The sequence below is a fragment of the Colias eurytheme genome, chromosome 17 (assembly GCF_061535395.1).
Source record: "Colias eurytheme isolate Ceu_HAF_F1 chromosome 17, ilColEury1 Martin Lab GWU primary, whole genome shotgun sequence".
Lineage (NCBI taxonomy): Eukaryota > Metazoa > Arthropoda > Insecta > Lepidoptera > Pieridae > Colias > Colias eurytheme.
In genome coordinates this window covers 9,411,265-9,436,447 of record NC_142996.1, presented here as the reverse complement: position 1 = coordinate 9,436,447, position 25,183 = coordinate 9,411,265, and the positions used below count along the sequence as shown (strand labels likewise).

General features: G+C 32.5%; 2 protein-coding genes across 2 annotated transcripts in view; both read left to right on the top strand.

The window, feature by feature from the left end:
• The window catches only part of LOC149901424 (Ig-like and fibronectin type-III domain-containing protein 2), a 158,719-nt gene extending 152,329 nt beyond the window's left edge, over positions 1-6,390 (top strand). Inside the window, exons 22-28 of the mRNA XM_090111367.1 lie at positions 1,163-1,327; positions 3,123-3,246; positions 3,879-4,080; positions 4,542-4,714; positions 5,094-5,266; positions 5,845-5,928; positions 6,202-6,390. Coding sequence (XP_089967493.1) covers positions 1,163-1,327; positions 3,123-3,246; positions 3,879-4,080; positions 4,542-4,714; positions 5,094-5,266; positions 5,845-5,928; positions 6,202-6,390 — 1,110 coding nt within the window. The remainder of the gene's footprint in view (positions 1-1,162; positions 1,328-3,122; positions 3,247-3,878; positions 4,081-4,541; positions 4,715-5,093; positions 5,267-5,844; positions 5,929-6,201) is intronic.
• A 15,877-nt stretch (positions 6,391-22,267) lies between these two features.
• LOC149901423 (uncharacterized) lies at positions 22,268-23,868 on the top strand. Its single transcript, XM_090112040.1, has 2 exons — positions 22,268-22,281; positions 23,169-23,868. The coding sequence occupies exon 2, from the start codon at positions 23,194-23,196 to the stop codon at positions 23,866-23,868; it is 675 nt and encodes a 224-aa protein (XP_089968166.1). The 5' UTR covers positions 22,268-22,281; positions 23,169-23,193.
• Positions 23,869-25,183: the final 1,315 nt, after the last annotated feature.

The window sequence follows — 25,183 nt, the reverse complement described above, 5'->3', positions numbered from 1 at the left end:
CACACCATGTGCAGTTCGATCCAACTTGAGAGATAGGATAGTTTAAACATGTAGTTACCACGGGCGAAGCCGGGGCGGACCGCTAGTATTATTATATGGTGTTTGGTTGATTAAACATACTAGATATGAAATAGGTAGATAATTGAATTTAAATCCTTCAACTATAGTGAACGCACTTCAAATTAAATTTATCATTATAATTAGGTGCCTGAAAACTTCATTTTAATTGGTATACCTAAATCTCTCTGATAAGATATTACTTAAGTTGTATCAATCAACTTATTGTTATAATATTCCAGATTAAAACATTTGTATTGTATTACTTATAACAATATAAAAAACTTAACAGGAAATAAACTCAAAAACATTTTCAGATTAAATTTACAAACGAAATAATTCCTTCAATCCGTTAATACACTTGAAAGCTGTTACTTAATTGATAACATTGCATACCTGGATGTTTGTTGATTTTCGCAGTAGAATAAACTTTATTTCAAGCAGAAAATTGAATTAATTAGCCTATTAACTTTTCTGAAGCATTCACAATCTCTGCAATATTCCTGGAAGAATTTCATTAAATACGTCGCCTTTAAGTTACTGGGAAAAGCGTTTATCTCGTTTCTCGTTGTTTATACGCTTTATATGAAAACGATTTAATTTTAAATTCATGTGTGTTAGTTATTTGTATAGGTGTTATTTTCTAAGTAATGAATGTGTTATTTATAGGTTGTTTATTAGTATTGTTAAAAATATTTGAGGTTATCAGTTAGTAAGCCTGATGCTTCTAACGTGATAAAAAATAAAAAAATATTAATCATAGTAGAGTATATTATAGAAATATTTTGATTTATATAACACATGAGTAGTAAAATATATCAGCATAATATGCAATGCGTAGAGCCTCTACGAAAATTGATTCATAGCTTCAATGTTATAGTAACTTTGAATTAGTATTCAAAGTGCGTAACCTAGTGGTTACACTATATACTAGGTTATATATAACTGTTACTAAGCGATGTATCCAAATTGAAATTATTTCATGAAATTGTTTTACATAAAAAATACTCGGAAAAGATTTAAAACATTATTATATTTCACTCTTCAATATCTCGACATAAACAACGAAATCATCGTATACATCCACATATAACCTTTCCCCCAGGAACCAACAAAATACACAATGCGTTTAACAATAAAGAAGATCACAGAAACAGATGAAGGCGATTACTTCTGTCACGCGGAGAACGCGTTCGGGAAGACGCTGCGACCCGTGTCCGTGCGATTGCGCAGTTCTGCACATCATAATGTTACGGAGTGTTGTACTCAGGTATGTAAGTCATATTTAGGTACATAATATATGTATTATGGTAACGCTTCTTAAAGTTGAAATATTTTATTAAGTAATATATCTTTGACTCGTAAAAATCATCGATTAATGGTACTTATGTCTTCCGACAAATCTGACTTTTACAAGTTTCTGTGTAGACACAGATTTGTTTTTGGTTAAAAATACTGTCCAGACTGAACGTCTTACGTGTCTTTATATTTACGTATTCTTACGTGTCTTTTATAAAATGACCACTTAACTAAATAATATTATGTAGTAGAGCCCCGAAAGCTGATTTTTTTATTGTTCAAAAATAATTCAATGTCTTTGTTCATCTCTTAATTCATTACTTCAAATTTTGGTTTCAATTTCTACGAATTTTCCAGTAATTACATATTATTTATTCGGAGTGGAAATGAATCGAATAAATCAAAAGCACAAAAATGGATCAGCCCAAGCTTACATTATAAATGATATTACTAACGCCTCTGTTTTATTTTGTATTTTCTATATAAATGAAAATGACCCATAAACAAGTCTTGATGAAACCTTACTGAACCTAAAACTTGTTATCGCCGAGTCAATCTTATTTCAGTTTATAAATTGACATCGGGCGGGTAGTTAGAGAAAAAGTTAAACGAATTTTGTTGTGAATCTTTTAATGTTATTATAAAGTAATGTTTTAGACTTGGATATTGTTTCTTTACTTCGATGTTGGTTTTGAAAATATATACTTAAATATAATATACTTAAATATAATAATATGAACTCTTTTAGACTCGGGATCTTTAGTAGTAACGTATATAGGTACATTCGTATACGAAATAAACTAAAAATTAAAGCTCCCAAAATTAATGCTTCAAGATATAATTTACATCATCCTATCCAATAATAATTTACTAAATTAGAAACGAGAAATCCCAAATTTGATATCTTAAGGAGGATTAAACACATTGCTCAGAGAATTCGTAACATAAATAAGTACCTATTTATAATTTATCAAATCGCCAATGGTGAAACTGTAGCTTAATTTCAAGAGTTTAAATTAACATCAGCTGTAAAGAATACGAAATTTAGAACCTTAAAGTTAGAATGGAACGATAACAAAAGTTAATCGCGAAAAGAAAATGTTTCACAATGCTGTGAACCTTTACAGATTATAAATACAAAGGGCTGTAAACGAGCTGAATCAATGACGCAAGAGAAAAAGTTAGTTTAGTTAGGTATTCATTTGTAAAAAAATAAGTGTTTTATATTATCATCTTACTAATATTATAAACGAAAAAGTTTGTGAGGATGGATGGATGGATGGATGTTTGTTATTTTTTCACATAAAAATTACTGAACCGATTACAATGAATTTTGGTATGTAGAGGTAGCTTTACTTTTTTATACGTTAAAAAAAACGCATTTTTTATTACGTAATATTAGTAGCGAGGATCTGATACTGATACCCTCAGGCGTAGAAAGGATCAAAAGCCTCATTGAATTAGGTAAAGGTCATAAAGCCAAGTGGAAACCGAATTCGTGGAAATTTTAACTCTGAATTTCGGGTTTTCTAGGAATAAGATATTAATATTTGAGCTGCTAAAGGGTTTAGATCTACGGGAATTATTATAAAAGATGATCGGTTTTGCTGTTTAAATAGACTTTATTTGTCTTTCGCGTTAACAAAAGTACCAAGAAGGCTTTGTCTTTGACTTGGCGTATTACAAATCTCATACTATAATGTTCCTTGCTATATCTTTATCCTTCTTTTTGACTAAATTATTAAATGATTGTAAATTTTGTTTAGATGAATGTATCATCATCGTGCATAGATGCCTGCAGCTTCCACCTTGATATGGACAATATAATGGACCGACCGGAGTGCATGGATGACTTCGAGAAACTTATGAAGTGTGCTGCTGATGGCTCAGGTAAATATGTGTAGAATTAGTGATTAACTTATAATTTTAAATAGAACTAGATTCTAGATAAAAAAATCTAATAATTCATGAATTCTTTAACATATTCCTCTTCTGATAGCGTAGTGAAAATCAATCGTATCAGTATAGCTAATTGAACCTAAACGATACTAAAATAAATTTGATTGAAGTATTTAATATTTTCGTTATTTTTCAATCGCTGAATACCATATTTTCAGAATTGTATACATACGATATGATGTCTATGTTGCCGTCATCTGGTTAAATCTGCTATTTGACTGAATTACTAGCGCGTTCATTGAATAACGACATTCAATTGAATAACTAGGCCGAACTTTGATTAAACAAACGTCACTCAATGTCCAACCACGTGGATTAAAAGATAGCCCTTTGAACATTGCGACAGATATATTAAAAAGTATTTCTTAAATATTACGACCTCCAAAACTTTTGTACACTTACCACTAGTACCACCATTACAATTTTAAACAACTACCTTATCATTTTTCTTGTTCTGATACCATATTAATTTTTAATTTCAAAACCACGTATTTTTTTAATTAATGTTATTTCTGTCATAACTTAGTTTGTGAAATAAAGTGTTATAAATAAATAAATATCAGACCACCGTGGTTGTTGCGCATCCTGGGGCGTGCCCCGCAACTGCCTCGAGCTGTGTCGCGGCGGGCCGGTGTCCCGCACGTGCGCGCTGCAGCACGCGAGACGAGCGCTCGCCTGCTTCAGGGACGCGGGGGCGAAGCTCCCGGGGCCTCCACGGAACTTGAAGGCACATGTCGCGCCTACGCCACATGCTGTTTTGTTGAGGTGAGATAGTATGGACACAGACATAGTATGAGTTTTAAGTCTCCTGATTTACATTCAAAGAATTGATCTTTTGTAGAGGAAAGTCATATCAGTAATAGGTATTGATCCGAAGAAGACTATAAATTGACTCAGACTCGCAATTTGGTGCCAAAAATTTAATGGGAAACGAGTAGTCTTGTTATGATTATAATTCTATTTCGTTTAATTACCAAGTTTGTCTGAAACGATTCTTTCCAGCATTTAATTGTTAGATACATGACCTCATTTTACCATTGAAGCTGAAAGTTCTGCAAGGCCTCATTATAAACCAGTTCCCATTGTTATCAATTGTTCAGAACAAAATTACTTCTTACTACTAAATTTAAATTTCTTCTGCAAAGGGAAAGCTTAAAAAACATTTAAAAATATCACAATTACAGCCTTTAAAATCTGGACGATCACTAATACCAAACATTTTCCAGCTGGGATGCTCCAGTAAAGAACCCGCAAACAGTATACCTATACAGGGTGTTCTGGCGGGCATATGGAGCTAAAGTGCCAGAAAAACTGGACACTAGTGAGACGAGTGTAGTACTAACTGGCTTGCAAGATGATGTGCGGTATGAATGCGTGGTCAAGGCTGCTAATGATGTTGGTAAGTGGACTGTTTTTAAGGTATTTGTAGCATATTTGTTTATACTTTAGGAATATCAAAATTTTAAGAATAAAGTTAAAAACACAACCTCTGTCTGTATTGACAATTTTAATATATATTTTTAGATCATTTTACTATCAAAATCGGTAACTAAATTTTACTGTATGTCATCCGCATACGGTAAGGTAGGGTATGGTATTTGCAATTTTGTATACGGTATTTGCCCTTTTATTCCCAGCACCTAGAATAAAAAGTGACGGTCCCAGAATTGATCCTTGTGGTACTCCCCTAAAATTCAAACTCAAACCTTTTATTAAGCTGTGAATATCATCTTAAATTTTTGATCGCCTAAAAAAGTTTTAAATTTCAAATCTCCCAGGAACATCATCCCTCAGCCAGTCCATAATGTTCACAACCGCGGGCCAAGAGCCCGGAGCCTCTGCAGCACCAGGCTCTGGCTCCAACACCGCGTCAGCTGTAGGCGGGGCCGTGGCTTGTATACTGGTCGCTGCTATACTGCTAGCTGCTGGGCTGTATTATAGACATCGGAAGGTAAAATACACTCTATTTATTTGATTTTCCAACAAATGTACCTATATTTTAATATATTTTGAAAATTTGATATAATTAGCACGCATAGCAAGATGTAGATCCAATTACGGGCAAATACAACATGCATTTTTGAGTTACTTTTTAAATTATATTTTCTAATCGCAGTTGGGTATATTGGCCTCATGCTAACCCACCATTACCCACGCTAAAACACGAGGTTGTCGGCCTTGACTATTTATCCAGTCATATACCAGTTGTCGAGCGAAAACCGTGGAACACCGCTAGTATCATCTTTACTGAACCATTTTATTAAAATGGTTCAGTAAAGATGTTAAAGCTCAAGGTGGTTAAACTTAGCTATTCGAATGTAGCAAAATACGATTTAAATAAGGATTGTGTTTAAAATTTGGAAGTATGAAATAATCTTACTCAATGAAAAAAATTGACTGAGCGAAAACATGACCTAATGTAATCAAAAGATAAATAAAATTTCTCATGGTGTCGCGTATGTTGTTAATTTTATAAATTTCTCGTATAAGAAATGTACTTGTGTGCTATATTTATTTATTCCACTTCAGAATCTGCGACTCAAGGCTCAAGGAGGAGTTGCATTTGAAAATCCCAGCTATTTGAGAGAACCAAATCCAGATACCGTTGTAAACGTAAGTAAATATAAAATTTGTACGTCACGTGATGAAAAGATTATAAAGTACATACAGACAAATATTCATTTTTTTATACAGGGTGTCCCATCACAAGTGTTCTAAGCTAAAGGGACTTATAGTTTTGCATACGCTGAACTTTTAAAAATTACTCATTTAATTCCAGACGCATTATACATATTATTATATCGATCGAAAATTACCCTTTTTAACCGACTTCAAAAAAAGAGGATATCAGTTCGTCTGTTTTTTTAATAGATTTCTTTTCCACAGGGTACAGTACCAAACGGTAACACAGCGAATGGAGGTAACGGGGTAGCAAACAGCATCTCAAACAGCACAGCCTGGAGACAGGAGACCCTACAGAACCCCAGTACTGCGATACCGGCCGCGAGGGAAGTGGACCCCACGCTGTATGAGGAGCTCAAGCTCGGACAGGATGGGGCTGGGTTTAAAAGGTAGGTATTAAAGTTTAAATAGAATAAATAACTATTTAATTATGATTCAACAAAAAACTGACGCCTAAACCACTGAACCGATTTGGATGATTTTTTCAGAAACATTTTAGTTTATGGAGAGCATACTTTTCATTAAAAGGCCGCAGAGCACCAGTAACCCTACCAGTTTTACTAGTGTTTATGGTGGTGACCAATTATCATCAGCATCTGCCTCTTTGCTTTGCGATTAATTTTTGTACTCAATAAAGATGTTTTTTTATAGTGGTAATTTATCTTTCAGAGTGCTTTTAATTTTGTTACATTTTCCTGTGCTGCTTTTAATAAATGGTATTGCCTAATAATTTTATTCTTATTAAATTTTTTTTTTCCGTGCCTTTTAATTTATCCATATTCAATTTTTTTTTCTTTTCTCAAAAGACTGAAATAGCCCTCGGCGCGCCGCTCGCCGCTCCGCTCGCCGCGGCTGTCAGCGCGCGTCGCGCCGGAGCACTGAGCGGCGCCCGCCCGAGCGCGGGCTTATATAGCCTCGCCGTGTGACGTCACTGCTACGTCACAGTCGTGTAACTATTGTAACAGACGTTTTGGTGTGATATAACTGTCGCGGCATTTTGTGATTGACAAAATTGAGGGTAGATGGATGGATTCAGATTTTTCTTTACAATGAGGTCAAAATTATGTATTGAATATAATGATGCAGTTTCTGCTGTCTTTTGTAGGTTTAAACTTTTGGAAACTTAGATTTTGTTGTTAATTTTCCTCAAATTCATAATGAATTTTATTTTGTTACAAATGTAAACAGCGCGGTACGAGCGGAGCTTAGTAAATAGAAATGCAATATCTTTTCCATAGTTAATGTGATTAAAACCAAAAATAAGATGTCTATATACTTAAATATTATCTTTCTTTTCATAAGCGAATATAGTAAATACGAAACATTAAAGCAATAGTTGCAAGTTATTGCAAATACAAAATAACTTATACTGACCTTCATAAGGGCCGTTTCACGCTGTTACCCCAAACATTCCAACGCGAATAAGTGTGAAGATGCCGTTACAAAAAAATGTAGATATGTTGTAAAAATATATTAGATCGTTCTATAAAAAATGTGCCTTCGAACAATATATAGTAGAATAAATGTAAAATTACGTATATATTATATATTAGTGATTATCGGCCTGTTATCGATCGAATATTGTAAATACATTCCGTAGAATGTAGGATTAGTACGAAACGGGTGAACTTGAATCTTGTTTTGTTCTAAAATGATTTTTTTTTAAGATATTTTTTCTCTATTTCATTGATAGTTACCCTGTTTCTTTATACTGAGTTTTCACACGCTGCGCATGCGTTGAATATAAAATTTTAATAATATAAAGGACTTTTTAACATTTTTTCTGAATAAAATTTGATTTATTATGGTTTTAAATAATCTGCTAAAAATATTTTGTTTTCAAACTTTCGACCATACTTTGTATTTTTTATTTTAAGCTATTGCATAGCTTCTATCGCGGGCCTTGAGCGCGGGGACCGAATCCATAAATTACGTAACAAAAAACCTCACGCTCCCCACTCCGACGGGCACGGAGGTGTGGCTTGAAGGCATAGCATGCAATAGCTTTACCGCGGCAGTCCCCGAGTGCCACACGTCTTTTTTTTTTGTATTTTATATTTTGCGCATACGCAGCGTAATCTTTTTGTGTGTTTGCTCAGACAAAGATTGTGATTATTAGTGTATAATATTAGATAATTCGTGTACGATCTAGCAAAAGTTTTAGATTCATAAAAACGCGGGATACATCAAATATATACATTACATTTCTGTCTCTAAAACTTTTACTGGAACCATTATTTAGGTAAGAAAGACCGATGTGATTAGATTTGTAAATAATAATAAAAAATATAAATTATTACTTGTGTGTATTATTTCACCGCGTCCTTACTAACCCAAACCATATTTTATACAAGTATTGTGTTATTATTATAATGAAAACAAAAAACCCGACTGCTAATTCATATAACTACGACTACTCTGATGATTGCAACGACTCCTCATAAGTCAAAATCCGTCCAGCGGTTTGGCTGCTAAATAAATAGTGTATGTATGTATGTTACATACATACACTCGAAAACATAACCCTCATTCTGTCGCAGTCGGGTAAATATAATATATTATTAACGATCATAATATTAGGCAACATCACGTAACATTTTTGAGAAAGAGCCTTAGCTTAGTGAATAGTCTATGTCTGGACAGGCGTCTGTCTCGCCTGTCATTTACCTGTCTACCAAATATACAAGATAAATTTTACAGAGTATTTATTTATGCTCTAATGCACTTTGAATTAATATACTAGCTATTAATACATAAACACAACTTGTGATATTATTGCTACAAACCAAATTTTTCACGACAACCGCCAGAAATCGAACCCATTACCCACGATCTGTTGGAAACTTCCTTCCCCTTTAAAAAAGTCACAGTTCTTCCTACAAAAACGGAATCTACTAATATTATTTACTATTATTGTAATAAATAAGGATAGTAAGTTTATTAAAAAATATTTCACAAACGAATAAAATGACATGTAGAATATTTATGGAAAAAACAAAAACGTACTGCATTATTCAGCATACAACTTAACTGAGTATCAACAATACATCAAGAAAATACATAAAAATACTTAAAAGGATTTCACCAGGTATTGAACGACTAAAGTTTACTTTCCCAAAAGCGTCTGAAAAAGGTTTTAGCGCACATAAGAGACCTCTTCTAGCAAAACCTATAAATCCTTTTAACCTAGACTTCTAAAATAATACGTTATTTGGTCCTTAAAAAAATAGAAACCTTTGATCTAGTTTGACCATACTTCGACACATTATCTGACCTAACTTAGATCAAGATCTACCTATACTAATACTAGCGGTCCGCCCTGGCTTCGCCCGTGGTACCTACATGTTTAAACTATCCTATCTCTCAAGTTGGATCAAACTGCACATGGTGTGTGAATTTTATTATAATCGGTTAAGTGGTTTAGGAGTCCATTGAGGACAAACATTGTGACACGAGATTTATATATATTAAGACTATAAAGAGGAAAGGTTTGTAATTATGTACCTATGTATGTATGGTTTACACGCATAAACTACAGGACCGATTTCAAAAATTCTTTCACCATTAGAAAGCTGCATCTGCACTGAGCAATATAGGCTATGTTATTTTCAAAAAAATAGAGATCCTTAACAAAAATGCAATAATGTTACCCAAGGTGTAAAAAATTCCTTAATAAAAATTCTGTCATCGCGTGCGCTGCGGAATCTATTCCTAGAAGTACGAGGATGGTTCTTATGAAAAAAAAAACGGGTTGCACTCCGGGAGTGCAGGCAGAAGTGAAAACTTGATTATTAACGTTGAGCATATTTGATATTTTGGAATGGTAATCCGTCTTACGCTTTTTCGATCAGGTCACGTGTCCTGACGCGAGTTTAAGATTTTATACCCATTACAGAAAAAGTGCTCAACGCCGCTGAAGAAGTTTTCACTTCAAAAAAGGTACCACGGGCGAAGCCGGGGCGGACCGCTAGTAAATCATAAAACAAACATTGAATGCAGTGCTTTCATGAGAGGAATTATTCCCATAATAGTGGAATTAATCCCGTAAAGTCCCTTAATAGTTTACTTCAATGTTGTACACAGAGGTAAACTTTCGAACATGTAAACTGTACATTATTAATTTAGGATGATTACATTACGCTACACTGAGGAAATGGGCCTAATTTTGACTTGTACTTTGTGTGTAGTGTACAAAGTCACAATTATTATTACAAAAAATACAATATTATAAGAAACGGAAACACAAATCAATTTAATTCGAGTCAAAAGAAATCCTACCACCTTTTGAAAGTTATTGACAAATGAATCTGAATACAAATGCACTAAAAATCCAATCATTTTTTCAGCAAAAATAGCGGTTGGAATGTTGCTATATTTTTTGCGAAATGATTTATGTTCGGAATTTGTAAGAAAAAGCCATTTAGCGCACCTGATCTAATGTCATTTTTATTTCCCTACATGTATGGTTAAACAGAGATTTCATGACATCGATCATTGTTAGGTACATACTGTGTCATATAAATTGTTAAAGCTTCAGTTATACTTCAAAATAAGCTCTATTTGTACAAAAACTTTAATATGTTCGTTCACATATTATTACCACTGTAAGGCGTGACAGTGAACAAGTAGTGGGATAAATAACTATCATTTGGTTGAAAAGGAAACATAAAACATCAGTTAACAATACCACGAAGAAGTAACAGTACAAAATCAACATTTGTTACAACAAGAAAGCTCGTGTATATATTTTTTAATAAATTATGAATATTACTTAAATATTATTCTCAGGTAATCACATAAACAAAACCAAATATAATTAACCAGACGAGAATATGTCATCAAAATAATAGCACAATATAACCTAAATTAAACATAATTCATTTCCCAATAACATTGATCACACATCGAAAATAACACTCATTACATTTACACATCATCAGAAATAGGAATTAATCAAAACCAACAGTTTAACACAAACACGAAATCTGATCCCCGTATTAGTCCGATTCAATATTGACCAACGTAAATTTGAATGAACCATAGTAGATAGTTGAAACTTAATTAAAACTACCTTCCCGCCCGCGGCTTCGCCCGCTCTGTCTAAAAACTAATAAATTATATACTAAACCCTTTTTCGAGATTCACTATATCTATTAAAAAAAAACACATCCAAATCCGTTGCGTAGTTTTAAAGATTTAAGCATACATAGGGATAGAGAAAACTTTGTTTTATAATAGTACTAGCTTACCACCCGCGGCTTCGCCCGCTTTATCTAAAACCTAATAAATTATACACTAAAACCTTCCTCTTGAATCACTCTATCTATTAAAAAAACCGCATCAAAATCCGTTGGGTAGTTTTAAAGATTTAAGCATACAAAGGGACATAGGGAAATAGGGACAGAGAAAGCGACTTTGTTTTATACTATGTAGTGATAATAGGTATAGGTATATATGATACATAGGTACTGATGAAGTATGTCCTACAGCGATCTTAAACATCAAACAATCGATGGCTCCTGGATCAAAGACAAGGAACAAAGCTTGTTTCGTGCTAAAACAAACTCTTTGATTGTGCTAACGTTTATTTAATCTCAAAGGGTTCGATAAAAGACTCTGGGGCATATTAGTTCCTGAATTTTGTTGGGTGTTGTGCGCAGTGCTGATTGGTTTTGTAATTTACGAAGTTTAATGAAATATCTGTATTTGAAATTGCTAAGGACTTCTAATTATTACCTACAGATAATTAATATATAATCTATTTATTTGTTTGAACGCGCTAATCTCAAGAAATACTGGTCCGATTTGAAAAATTATTTCGGTGTTGGATAGCCCATTTATCGAGAAAGGAAATTATCATCACGCTAAGACCAACAGAAGCGGAGACACGCGGGTGAAACCGCAGAGCGCAGCTAGTAGTTTATATGCTTGTTTATACAAATTTTATTAATATGTGAAATAGAGCTGTATTATAAGGCTAAGTAGAAAATGATTGTAATTTTATGCTAGACAAAAGATAAGATATGTAATAAGAAATATTTTCGCTTCAATGAACACTATGATAATGTCTGTGAATAATGATTAGAAGAAAAAACAACAGACTTATTCGAGAAGGTGAAATTTTTTTAGTTTTCATAGGTCACCTTGTTATCTATACTAATATTATAAAGCTGAGTTTGTCCGTTTGTTTGTTTGAACGCGCTTATCTCAGGAACTACTGGTCCGATTTGAAAAATTCTTTCGGTGTTAGATAGCCCATTTATAGTGCAAGGATATAGGTTATGTATCGTCACGCTAAGATCGACGGGAGCGGAGCAATGCGGGTGAAACCGCGGAGCACAGCTAGTTTTAAATAAAACGAAATCAGAGCTATAAAAAAATCTCTCTTTTATTTTTATAACCCAGTCATACATCTTTTAAAAGCCTGTATACTATCAATAATCATCAACACTTAAATATATTCTTATTTACGTAATCGTTGTTTATTTTAACTCCAGAATTGAACGTGTAATAAATAGGACTGTGTATTTTATTGCAAGCTTCACATGTCACCATGTTTATTGTTATAAATTTGACACAGATAAGTGTAACTGGATGTGACGTATGTTTTATGTAAAGCTTTACGACAATTTACCTACAATTCAAAAACACTCCCTCATATAAAATAAATAACTAAAATATTGAGATGCTTTATTTCCATAAAAATGTAGACACCTAGAAGTAATTATAATACAGCTGTCTGACAGCAAAAATCCTCATTCAAACCTTTAAAGCTTTTTTATAAAATTAAATCCAATATGAGTTTATACAGCCATTTTCCATATATCGATTATACACATATTAAAAAAGCGTGACGCGTAATATTGTAAACACGTTTAACACGATCAAACAGATTGTGTCGTGATTGAACGTGCTCATATAATGAAGAAACCACTTTGTATATTTTCTTGTTTGATTACACGAGACTGCCTTATTTCCCTTTTAAGCTATTGCATAGCTTCTATCGTGGGCCGTGAGCCCGGTTACCGAATCGAAAAATTCCGTAATGAAAAAACCTCACGCTCCCCACTCCGACGGGCTCGGAGGTGTGGCTTGAAGGCATAGCATGCAATAGCTTTACCGCGGCAGTCCCCGAGTGCCACACGTCTTTTTTATATTATATTGGATAGAATGTTAAAACAATGTCACACTTATATTTTTCATGCAGATAAAGCTAACGACCAATTTCGGCATTATTATGTGTATAAAGTTTTTAAACTCAAACTCAAACATTTATTTATTCAATTAGACTTCTTCTAGAAGCACTTTTGAAACGTCATTAAGTACATATTTTTAACATTTACCACCGTTTTAAACATTTCATTATTCTGACTTCAGTAAAAGTATTTGAAGTATAATCATTTTAAATAAATAAATACATCCCTTATACACCCTTAATTTAATGGTACACATTATTCAATAGTACCTTCACGTCACAACTCTCAATGTCCCGTCCGATTAGGGCCCTTCTGGCCTCCTCCACTCAAGCGACAGCTCAAGCCGAGGTTCGTGGTCCTCGTCAAGGGGGGACGCCCTTGTGCATGTCGCTACCAGGGTGAACCTTCAGTTCACCCCCGCGTCCGCGTTAAAACCCACACAAAAAAAAAAAAAACTCTCAATGTCTTACTTAAAATCAAGTTTATGAACATTTTTCAGTCTTTACCATATTCTTGAAAAATCTTTTCTATGAACTATAACTCAAAATGGCCGCTATATATCCACGTACAAAGTTGAGCAAATAAATATCATTAGTATGACGCTAACGACTTCACATCTGCGTCTGTATTCGTCCAAGCTGCTGCCGCTGTAACTTTCACAAACTTCCTTATTTTTAAAATAAACAAATGTTTAAGATTTGCAAAGTACCCGTTTGTATACATTTTTCACTTTTTTCTTTGATTTCTTGTCACGAGTACAAATAAACGCATGAAAATAATGAAATGGTAATCAATTTAAAAAGTTTATTGTTTATATAAAAATACTTGCTTTCTGTACACAGCTTTAAAAAAAAATAGACCTTTTTTTTTTCAATTTTCTTTATTTTTACAAAGTTCAGGTTTTTTGGAATCCACATTTACTTAATTCTTGTCTGTCTAGATTATTTAGAATTTAGAATCACATTTTTTTTCAACTCGAATTTTTTAAATAACAAAACAGAATTTCTAATAATCGCCGAAACTACATCACAAGCATCTACTTCATAACAAGCTCAACCTAACAACAATTTAAATGCCAGTCAACTCCTTTACACACTAAAGCAGAAAATTCCGTGAAAATTGCACCATTTTAATGTGAACGAAGTAACTTAAAAAGTTTGCAATGTATTTAGGATAGCGCTACGCTTAGTCGACTGTAAATCCGTAGCAGTTCGCTACGCTTCGCTACGTCATTACTACGTTTTTGCTACAAGATACTCCTTCCTTTTCTTGTTGGGAAATAAGAATTGAGCTTAGCGCTTCAAAAGTGTGAATTTGTTTGGATGAAGAGAAATAAATTTGAAGTAGTTTAAAATGTATTGACATAAACTTTTAAATGCTAAAGAATTTCTATAAAAAATAAATAACAATTTATATTTTAGTATCAATTAACATTTTGTTAAAGTATTGAAAACAAAATACATATTTTGATAAAACAATTAAAATACGAATCTCAATTATATTAAATCTTTAGCTACAGGCGTAGCAGATTTCATGGCTTTATAAGAAAAAAATATAAACAATGTCATTATTTCTGCGTAATTTATTCAAAAATTCAAACACAGACGTTTCACATTCATAGATAAAATTCGTATAATTTTGCAATAAACGGAAATTTGGTAAAACAATCTGATATCACGATTACAAACAAACAGTTTCAATATATTTGTTAATTTAAAACAAAATGAATTGTGCAATGACTATAAAATTCAATTGAATGAATATCTAATGAAAATCCAAGCGAATGCGATTATAGAAATCGTATATAATTGCTGTATAAATGTTTCATTTTAATTAATAAACATTCATAATTATTTTGTCAATTAAACTATAGTAATAGTTTTCAAAATACAATTTCATTTTATTATCACGGTTCGTTCGATACAGAGGCTTCATAAGCGTGTTGTTTAGCACAAAAATACATATGAACCTAAAATTATAATTGTACAGATACAAAATAAAAGCTGAATAAAATATAATAATCGTCTCTAAATCAAAAGTATAAGGTAAGTAATAAACCACATTACGTAGCAATTTATGTACCGACCTAATTCTTGGTGACGATTTAATAAATATTTATTGTAAACGGATATACCAAGAGAAAATTTATTCTTAAAACATCATCAACAAATTCTTTCACAAAAAAAATAAGGCATTGTACAATATTCTAACAGACTCTGCTATCTAATTTCAAGCCAAAATATGTATGTTTTAAGGATATCATTACTGCATAGTATAAAACAAAGTCGCTTTTTCTGTCCCTATGTCCCTATGTATGCTTAAATCTTTAAAACTACGCAACGGATTTTGATGCGGTTTTTTGTAACAGATAGAGTGATTCAAGAGGAAGGTTTTAGTATATAATTTACTAGGTTTTAGACAAAGCGGGCGAAGCCGCGGGCGGAAAGCTAGTGCATAGATAAATGTTTAAGTTCATTCACATTATGTACCTTCCAAATAAGAACACAACTTCCTCCAATGTTATTTCGTATTGTTTGCTCTACTAGCATTTAGTTCTAATGAGCGTTTGTCTAATGCGGCTTAGAGAGAAAGCGTCTAAATATCCCGGATCCCGGATCCTGAATCCTGGATCCCGCATGAAATGTTGGATTAACGTCGCATTACGAAAACGCCACTTCTGAATACATCTATACTAATATAATAAAGCTGAAGAGTTTGTTTGTTTGTTTGAACGCGCTAATCTCAGGAACAACTGGCCCGATTTGAAAAATTTCGGTGTTAGATAGCCCATTTATCGAGGAAGGCTATAGACTATATATCATCACGCTAAGAGCAACAAGAGCGGAGCACTGCGAGTGAAACCGCGGGGAACAGCTAGTTTTATATACAATGCAAATTTATTGCACACGATTTGACGATTAATGATTACGATTGTGATGTATTGTCGAGGATTCGATTTAATTTTCCATAAACAGCGAACACGGTGTAAATAATTCCTGTTATTAGGTGTAGATAGAATTTCTGTGAGGCTTATTGTGCATGCAATTCTATTGCAAAATTCGGTTTTGTCCTTGTTATATTTGATGTGTGTTAATCACGATCTATATTTTATTATTACTCAATAAATTCTAACTTTTTTACGTAATAAATGTATTAATTCCTTATTTTGTTAAAGTTGTCGGCCTGAATAGATATCTCATCAAATATCTCATTTCAAAAACTTGCGAAAAGATTATCTTAATCTTAATACTATTATAAAGGCGAAAGTTTGTATGGATGTTTGTTACTCTTTCACGTAAAAACTACTGAACACTTACAATGCAATTTAGCACACATATAGAGGGTAACTTGGATTAACACATAGGATAGGTTTTATCCCGGAAATCCCACGGGAACGGGAACTATGCGGGTTTTCCTTTGAAAACGCGGGCGAAGCCGCGGGCGGAAATCTAGTTACTCAATAAATTCTAACTTTTTTACGTAATAAATGTATTAATTCCTTATTTTGTTAAAGTTGTCGGCCTGAATATCTCATCAAATATCTCATTTCAAAAACTTGCGAAAGCTTTAAAAGATTATATATAACAAAGTGCATAAAAGCCTTTCAAATACTATTGTAACTTACCTATTGGGTATTTAAAAACAACATCCTATTAAAAAATTTTTGCATATTTTAAGGACTTTTTTGCAGTCGTACCCAGCTTAAAACTTGAGTGTTTAACATATAATGTTTAATAATTGTAGCCAAATCACAACAAACCATTTAACACGGATGAAAGCTGAACCTAGTACAATTCCAGAATAATTAAGTGTATGGTTCGGACATTTTGTAGCAGTTTCAATATGTTACTAGCTTTGAAACTCGTTGATTAAAATTCGGCCCACGTCAGAACATTGACACAGCGGTGTGGTTAAGGAAATTTCGAATTTATTGAACTGTTTTTGTTGCTATTTTAGTAAAGGTGTATAAAATAATTATACTCGTATTTTACAAAATTTAAGATTAGTCCGATTGTTTTTACTTCGATTGAAGCTATCATTTTTATTATATTGATAAATAACTTGGCTAGTTTCACATGATTTTTTTTTTTACTAAAATTTTCAGCATATTGAACAATTTATTTTAATATATAGGTATAACTATATCTTTTGGATAGCAGGATACTAACCTAAAGAAAAGCCAATTCCACTGGTAAATATATTAAAAATCGATTAAGCTAATAAAATCTAAAACCATAAAATCTTTGTTTTGTGCTATGTCATATAGAGAAAACACGTCCAAGAAAAATCTAAATATGCAATATAATATTCCCAAATAACATACATCGATCCATTACCCCGTTACGACCCGAGTCCCAAATTGGAACGGTTTTGAATACAAAACGATGGACGCAAAGACAATTTGGGCCAGTTTAGCCCCGAGTATTGTTCAATTTTACACACCATTGCCTTATGTCCAGAATCCAGATAGAAGTCAATTTACCTAAAAGCCACGAGTTACTTGCCCGGAATAATTTTATCGGAAGACGATGCAGCTATGTGTCTGAATATATATGTATATTGTAGATATTTACTTGATAGACGTTATGCAAAATGGTTATTGTGAATTTTAATCGTTTGTTCGCATGGTTTATGAAATGACGATGTAAGTTTTTTTTTAATTTAAATGCGTTAAGAATGAATGTAACGTAAAGAAAGGCTCAAATAAATAACATATAGGCGTTTATGTTATAAATTTGAATAACTATGAGTTTCATATTTCCAATCTGTATTTTTATTTCTATGAAATACTCTTCCAAATTCGGGATATTATATTCATGTTTTCTTCAATTTAATAAACTTGCTCCATAATTTATAAATACCTGCTAAAGCTCACGTACCTATAACAGCATGATAAAAACTAACACACTGCAAGTACAAGTCACATAGGGACTTGTACTTGCAATGTGTTAAACTAAAGCACTCTACATTAAAAGCTTACTGCTTACTTTGTTTACGAAATAAACTAAAGAGTTAAGACAAACAGTAAAATTTCGTCACAACTACAAGGTTTAACTGTTAGTAGAAACTGGGGTCGTATTATGACCTCTTATTTCCAGACAGTTTACGCCGGGAATTGAACTGACTGGCAAATTCATATAATACCAAATCAACCATGTCTGGTTATTGCCATCATAATATGAATTTGCCAGTCAGTTGAATTCATAGCGTAAACTGTCTGGAAATAAGAGGTCATAATACGGGCCTTGAAACGAAAAAAGCATGGCTTGGCCTTATGACAAATGATATAGAAACACGACTAAATTTATAAATAACCTTATAAAATATTTATTAATCAAACTGATTATAAAACATTTCCAAAACTAAAACCCATAACACTAACAAATAAATTGGTACAAAAATAAAGCATAAAGATATGTAAAACCATTAAAACTAAGAGCGGTTCGCAGTAACAGTATAATGTCCGACACGCCCTTAGCCGTTATGACATGCAATGAATTTTAACAACCCTCCGCTCCTGATTTAAATAAACCGTACACAAGTTATCTAAATTGTTGTTTAAACTCAACAATTTAAGGTAAGTATAATTTGGTTTAACACAAGTATAGCATTCGATCTATATAACTTCTATATTCACTATCTTGATATTAAACAAGTTTTCAGAAAGTGATAAACCCATATGAAATTATCATATTTCCTATTAAAACTCATTATAGTTGTAATATGTACCCCAATTAATATTTACGATCTGAAAACAAAATCTGTAAAGCAATGTCACATGGTATGCAAAATATTTTTCTTCTAAACTTTAGTAATTTACAACGACTGTTATTACTTACACATAGTAACTATCTAATCTGTGCTATAACTATAATAATAACATTATTAGTTCAGAAACTCAATGACTCTAGTATAGTCCAAAGTTCAAACCATACGCTTAATTAGTTTGATCATTTCGGCAAACATCAAGCCATACATCAAAACTGTCCAAATTATTATATTAATTAGCAATAAGTTGTTTGCATCTGTTTAATCCTTAGTTATTGTCAAATGATCTATCTATTTGTTTAATAATATACTAATAATAATTAATAACTTGTCCCACTATAATATTTAATATATTTTTATACGATACGATTTGCCACCTGCGGTGTTCCCGAACAACTACGAAATTGGGGCCTTCAAGAAAAGAGCTTATTTGTCCATAAAAGGCCGGCAAAGCACTTGCAACACTTCCAGTGTTACAAGTGTTTATGGGCGGTGGTGACCACTTAACATCAGGTGGCCCACCTGCTCCTTTGCTTGCTCTGACATAAAAAAATAATAATTCAATAACATTCTAATGTAATCGACGTTCCCGTGAAATTAGTTTACAGTCTTACTATTTATGCAAAGTTTAAACCAACACCATTCACGATGCAAATTACAAGAAAAGTTACCGTCGCCGGCAAATAGTTAATATAAGATGGGATCAAAGGAACTTAAAATGGATCTATGTTCCCTGGAATAACTGTCAAGATTAAAAGCATTAATATTTGTATAGTTTTGGGAAAGTAATCGGGGATTACAAATTACACTTTCCGCCCGCGGCTTCGCCCACTTTGTCTAAAACCTAATAAATTATATACTAAAACTTTCCTTTGGAATCACTCTATCTGTTTTAAAAAACTGCATCAAAACCCTTGCGTAGTCTTAAAGATTTAACCATACATAGGGACATAGGGACAGAGAAAGCGACTTTGTTTTATACTATGTAGAGATTATGCAAATATTTTTCCATCAAGACGTGATGATGATCCCGATGACGTCATCGAGTTAATAATATACTCTTGCCCCTATGTTATGGTCTAAGATTTCAGAATATACATGACATCTGGTGGCCCTGACATCCTACTTCATAGAACAATTTCTGGTATCAAAGCTAATATCAAGCTAATAGTAGCTATTAAAAAGCCTATTGCCACTGTTGATCTCCTTTTAGTAACTGTCAAATACCATTCGGAAATTCCTTTAAAAAGGAAGCATCGGTTATGAGAATAATTAAATTGAATTTTGCTTTGATTGAAATGGGTACTCCAGTATTCTTACAGCCATAGATAACATCTAAAAGTTTTCTAATAACAATCCTGAACTTCATCAGTTCCTTTCGATAACAACTCAACTCTAATCTGTGCTTTCAAACTTACACAAACAATTGATAAAAGATGTCTGACGTTTGACAGACATTAATTGTTCGGAATAATTCGAAATTCTATTGTTAATATAGAAACTCCTTTGACTTTCGTTTAATTAAATGTCTTCTAATTTTCAAAGTTTGCCTTTTTGTTTCAGTTTTAAATTCATTAACTGAATCCTGTGCTTTTGTTTCGAGTGTTGGGTATATATGTCGCAATAGAATATTGTTAACTCGAGAAAACATTATATTTGAATTTCTATTATCATTATTTTTATATTATATGTCACTGACTCTACTGACGATATTAATCCTCTTGACTCTCCCAAAATATTAAGAAATGTAAAAATTTGAAATGAATTCTCTATTTGAAATGTGTAACTTAGGGATAGTAAAATGCAAGTATTTTGTGATTTAGCATAACGTTAGTTTAACGTAAAATCGTTACTTGTAAAAGAAACTGTGTAGAAACTGTGTAATTACAACTTTTTAAACGTATCTTTAGAATTTGTACACCACGCTTTCTATGTAAAAATTAACATATTTATCATACAAATTACTCGTATATAAAAAGTAAGCATCCAAGCTTGATCTATCTGTTCATTAAAAAGCATATAAAAACGATCTCCCGGAAGAAAGAAGCTAAAACTTCTAGAAAAGAGTAAGTTAGCAAAGTAATAACGCCAACGTACAAAGTAATTAATCAAAATGCAGTTCAAAAGTAAAATTTAATTTGTCATAAAGGGTGAAATTTCTCAGTGAAAAATTTTATAAGTTTCCCAAGTGTTCGCTTTTGTGCGCACGGCAATTAATTTTCTCTTTTATAGACGTATACAAAGTTGTTAGGATTATTGTGTAGTTTCATTGTTCATTATTGTAAATAGCATAGTAATTGAAAATTAGGTGTGCTTATAAAAATGGCGTTATTTTGTTAGATATTAAAATATCGTAAGGGAACACCTTATTTGTTTTCTGGTAGATATATGGTAAAATTTATGAAATTATTTTGGCTGAACTTATACTGATGATAATGCATCAAAGGAAAGCCTTTATTATTAAATTTAATACATAATACATCAAGCATAATCACTACATAGTATAAAACAAAGCCGCTTTCTCTGTCCCTATTTCCCTTTGTATGCTTAAATCTTTAAAACTACGCAACGGATTTTGATGCGGTTTTTTTTAATAGATAGCGTGATTCAAGAGGAAGGTTTTAATATATAATTTATTAGGTTTTAGACAAAGCGGGCGAAGCCGTGGGGAGTAAGCTAGTCCTAAATAAATTTGAATGTAACTTCAAGACACAAATTAATAAGTGTGGTCTTATACCTCAGTTAAACTTATAAACTAGTTTAAATCCTGGAATTCGATTTACTAACAATAAATTTTTAAACATTTCATTCATTCGTTACTGAAAAATGCAAGTGAGTCAAACAAGATACTCAATCAATAAGTAATTATTTTCAGCGAAAGGAAGTCATGAATATTAAGGGAATGTTAACTGAATTTTACGAGTCTTTTCGCAAATTTGGGCCAGATCACTGTGAGTTGGAAGAGATGATATCCAATGTTAATGTCTTAATGAGATACAATGGTGTTAACATCGATAAAAGGGAAACGAAGCGTAAGTAGAACTTCTATCTAGCCAAAAGATTAATGCTGATGATGATTATTCTTATGAAATTAATATGAATGATAAGACACTTCAGTAAGTTCTTAATAAGAAAATGCTGTTTTCTTCTTGTCTAATGATCCAATCAAAGCTTTCGGATTTTCCGGCACATCGAGAAAGTGTGTTAAATTATTGCGTTTAATAAATATGTAGTTCAAAATCTAAATAGACTTGAGGCAAGTTATCATGATAATGATGGAATTTATTCAATTTGACAAGCTTGCACAAAGTTCAAACTTGTACAATCTCAACAAAATTCTAATTCCTTCTAGCAATACCAATGTTCGTCTACTTCTTGATTATCGTCGGGTTCGTGTGCTACTACTACGTATACCTCTTCTCAATGTTATGGTGTACCTTCGTGTTATACCCTCGGACTGGCTATTTCATTGGATCAATCATCGTGTTCTCTATAGGATCATATAGCGAATCTTGCGCTATTCGGTTCCTTTTCATCGTCATAAACAGGTTCACATTTGTCTGTTTTAAATTTTACTTTTGCAATGTAAGCATTTTCTAATATAACATTTAAAAAATTTAAAGCTTGCAGTGGGAAATTGTTGAATTCTGCATATATTTTTAATTATTTACATACATAACACTACTTACTAAAAAATTTCGAATTATCTATTTAGAATTCTTTGAGCACAGTTTTTCATCTCGTATCTTTTCTTTAAGAATGTTTATTTCATACAATCTATCTCTTCACAGGAAATTGATAAGAGATGTTGTGGAAGTATATCGGCTCTGCAACGATCAAGTTCCACCGGACAGTCGATTTTCCCGAAACATACTGAAACATTTGAGAATAGTGAAGAAGCGAGCCACAATAATATGGCTAGGATTGATAATAAATGCCTATATTTACCTGGTTCTACCATTTTTTCGGCCAGGAAAGCAGTTTGCGGAAAATAGACTTATTATTTTTGGTAAGTAAATGATATCCTTTGGATTTCAAAACATTTCTCAATGTCAGTGTAGTAGAGTTACTCTAATTTATGTCTTTACAAATTGTATCTTAGGTTGTAACTGTATTAACATATATAATCTTTGTCGATTCACTAGATAAGAACTAAGAATAATATTGTAAATCTGAGTATTTTTCAACATTACATACTTTAATTAGTTCTATATTTTCAGGACTAGATCCTATGACCGTGTCCCCAAATTACGAAATATCACAATCCATGATTTGCATGGCCATCCCCACGCTATCACACAGCCTTGCTAACTGCATGGTATTAGTAATCATTTTGTATGGTTACACAGAAGCCCAGCTTCTATCTCTTAGTGAGGAACTCCTCTGTATGTGGGATGACGCAAAAGTAAGCTATAAAGAAACTGTCCATGAAGAAACCATGACAAAAGTACAATTCATGAACAGCTTTGTGCAACAGAGATTAAGGTTCATAATCAAACTACACGTTGACAATATGACTATGCTGAAACGACTTGAGAATGTCCTTCGGGTGAGCATGGCATTGGAATTCCTTGTACTCATGGCTGGGTTAATAGCCGAACTCCTTGGTGGTATCGAAAATACGTTTCTGCAGATACCCTTTACATTCGCGCAAATCTTCATGAACTGTTACTTGGGACAGAAGATTATAAATGCAAGCAATAGCTTTGAAACTGCTGTATACAATTGCAGATGGGAGAATTTCAATAAATCTAATATGAAAACTGTTCTTATAATGCTACAGAACTCGCAAAAGACGTTACAGCTTTCTGCAGGTGGAGTCGCTATATTGGGATTTGAGTGTTTGATGACAGTAATTAAATCATGCTACTCTTTCTATACAACTCTGCAGTCTACACTTAAATAAATATTGTTAATAATTTGCACGGGAACTCATACTTTTCAGCAACTGTTATAAAGTTTATTTTTTATTATTATATCATAGTGCTCTTTTGAACAACGTAAATTGTGTTAAATAAAATAAATACTTAAAAGCTATGTCTTTTTTTAATGTCTCATTATAAACCTAAGAGTAGGTATATTTAAAACTGACACACCTACTAACTACACCTCGAAGTATAAACTCTCTTCACAATTTATGGCATTAAGTAGTACAGTTTTTTCCGCCTGAAATGTTATGGTGAACAGGTAAGAATAATAAAAATTGTTGAAAATAAATAACGACAACTTAAGGAAATACGCATAAGGAATAAAATAATTAAATGGTATTTCTGAAGTTAATTATCATTTTATAATCATTGTTTCAAAATGCCAAACGGTTTAACGTTTATAAGCTTTTTTTCCACAAAATGAGATCCCTTGAAACAAAAAATGTTTGGCTTTCACAAATTTCCTGTTTCAAAATTGCTTTTCTGACCTTAGTATGTAAATTTTTCAATCAAGCATCAAATTTTCAGCGAAACAATGAACACGTAAAGCGGTTTATTATTTTGCCACAGAATCAATATTGTTTTATATTCTGTGCTATTTTTGTCCTTTTACAAATAAACGGCTAGTTGAGTTGGCAGTTTTTGAGCAGTATTAACATTTCAGTTTTGTAAATTTTAGAGGCTATTATTAAGGGGATATATTCATACCATAAAGCCAAAGCAATATGTAATGCTTATAAGTCTACATGAGACACCGTATCCAATAAAATTTATAAAAAAACTTAATAAATGATATGAATCCTTAATTATTTAAGATGAAAAGAAATCTTTTCCATTTCACGGAACAACGAAATCTTGCGTGTATTCCTCTTACAGTGAATTTACAACAAACGAACACAGAGTTAGAACTAGATCAAGAGAATAATGCTCTACGCCTGTTTACACTAAAAAAATGGACATAGCGGGGTTAGAATGAGCATTCGCTCGTTGGATGTAAATGCACCGTTACACTAATCGATTCTTTGTCATAAACATCAAAACCACATTCGTCTTCAAACATCAAACACTTTATTGTACTTTAAAATAGAATGCTGAAGGTTTGTACAGAGTTCCAGTCGGCCACCAATATCCGTTCTCAACCAATTATGGCAAACTAACGGGATATTGAAGTTGTCACAGACTTACAAATGGACAAATGAATGCTTTAAACCTTAATGTCGATAAGATTTGTTTTAATTTATAATTAGATAAAGTTTAATAGCATCTTTTATGAGGTGAATAGACCTAAAATAT

Bases quoted from the DNA above. Each gene is read 5' to 3' on its own strand.
- LOC149901423 (XM_090112040.1), top strand. From the start codon at position 23,194: ATGACCGTGTCCCCAAATTACGAAATATCACAATCCATGATTTGCATG.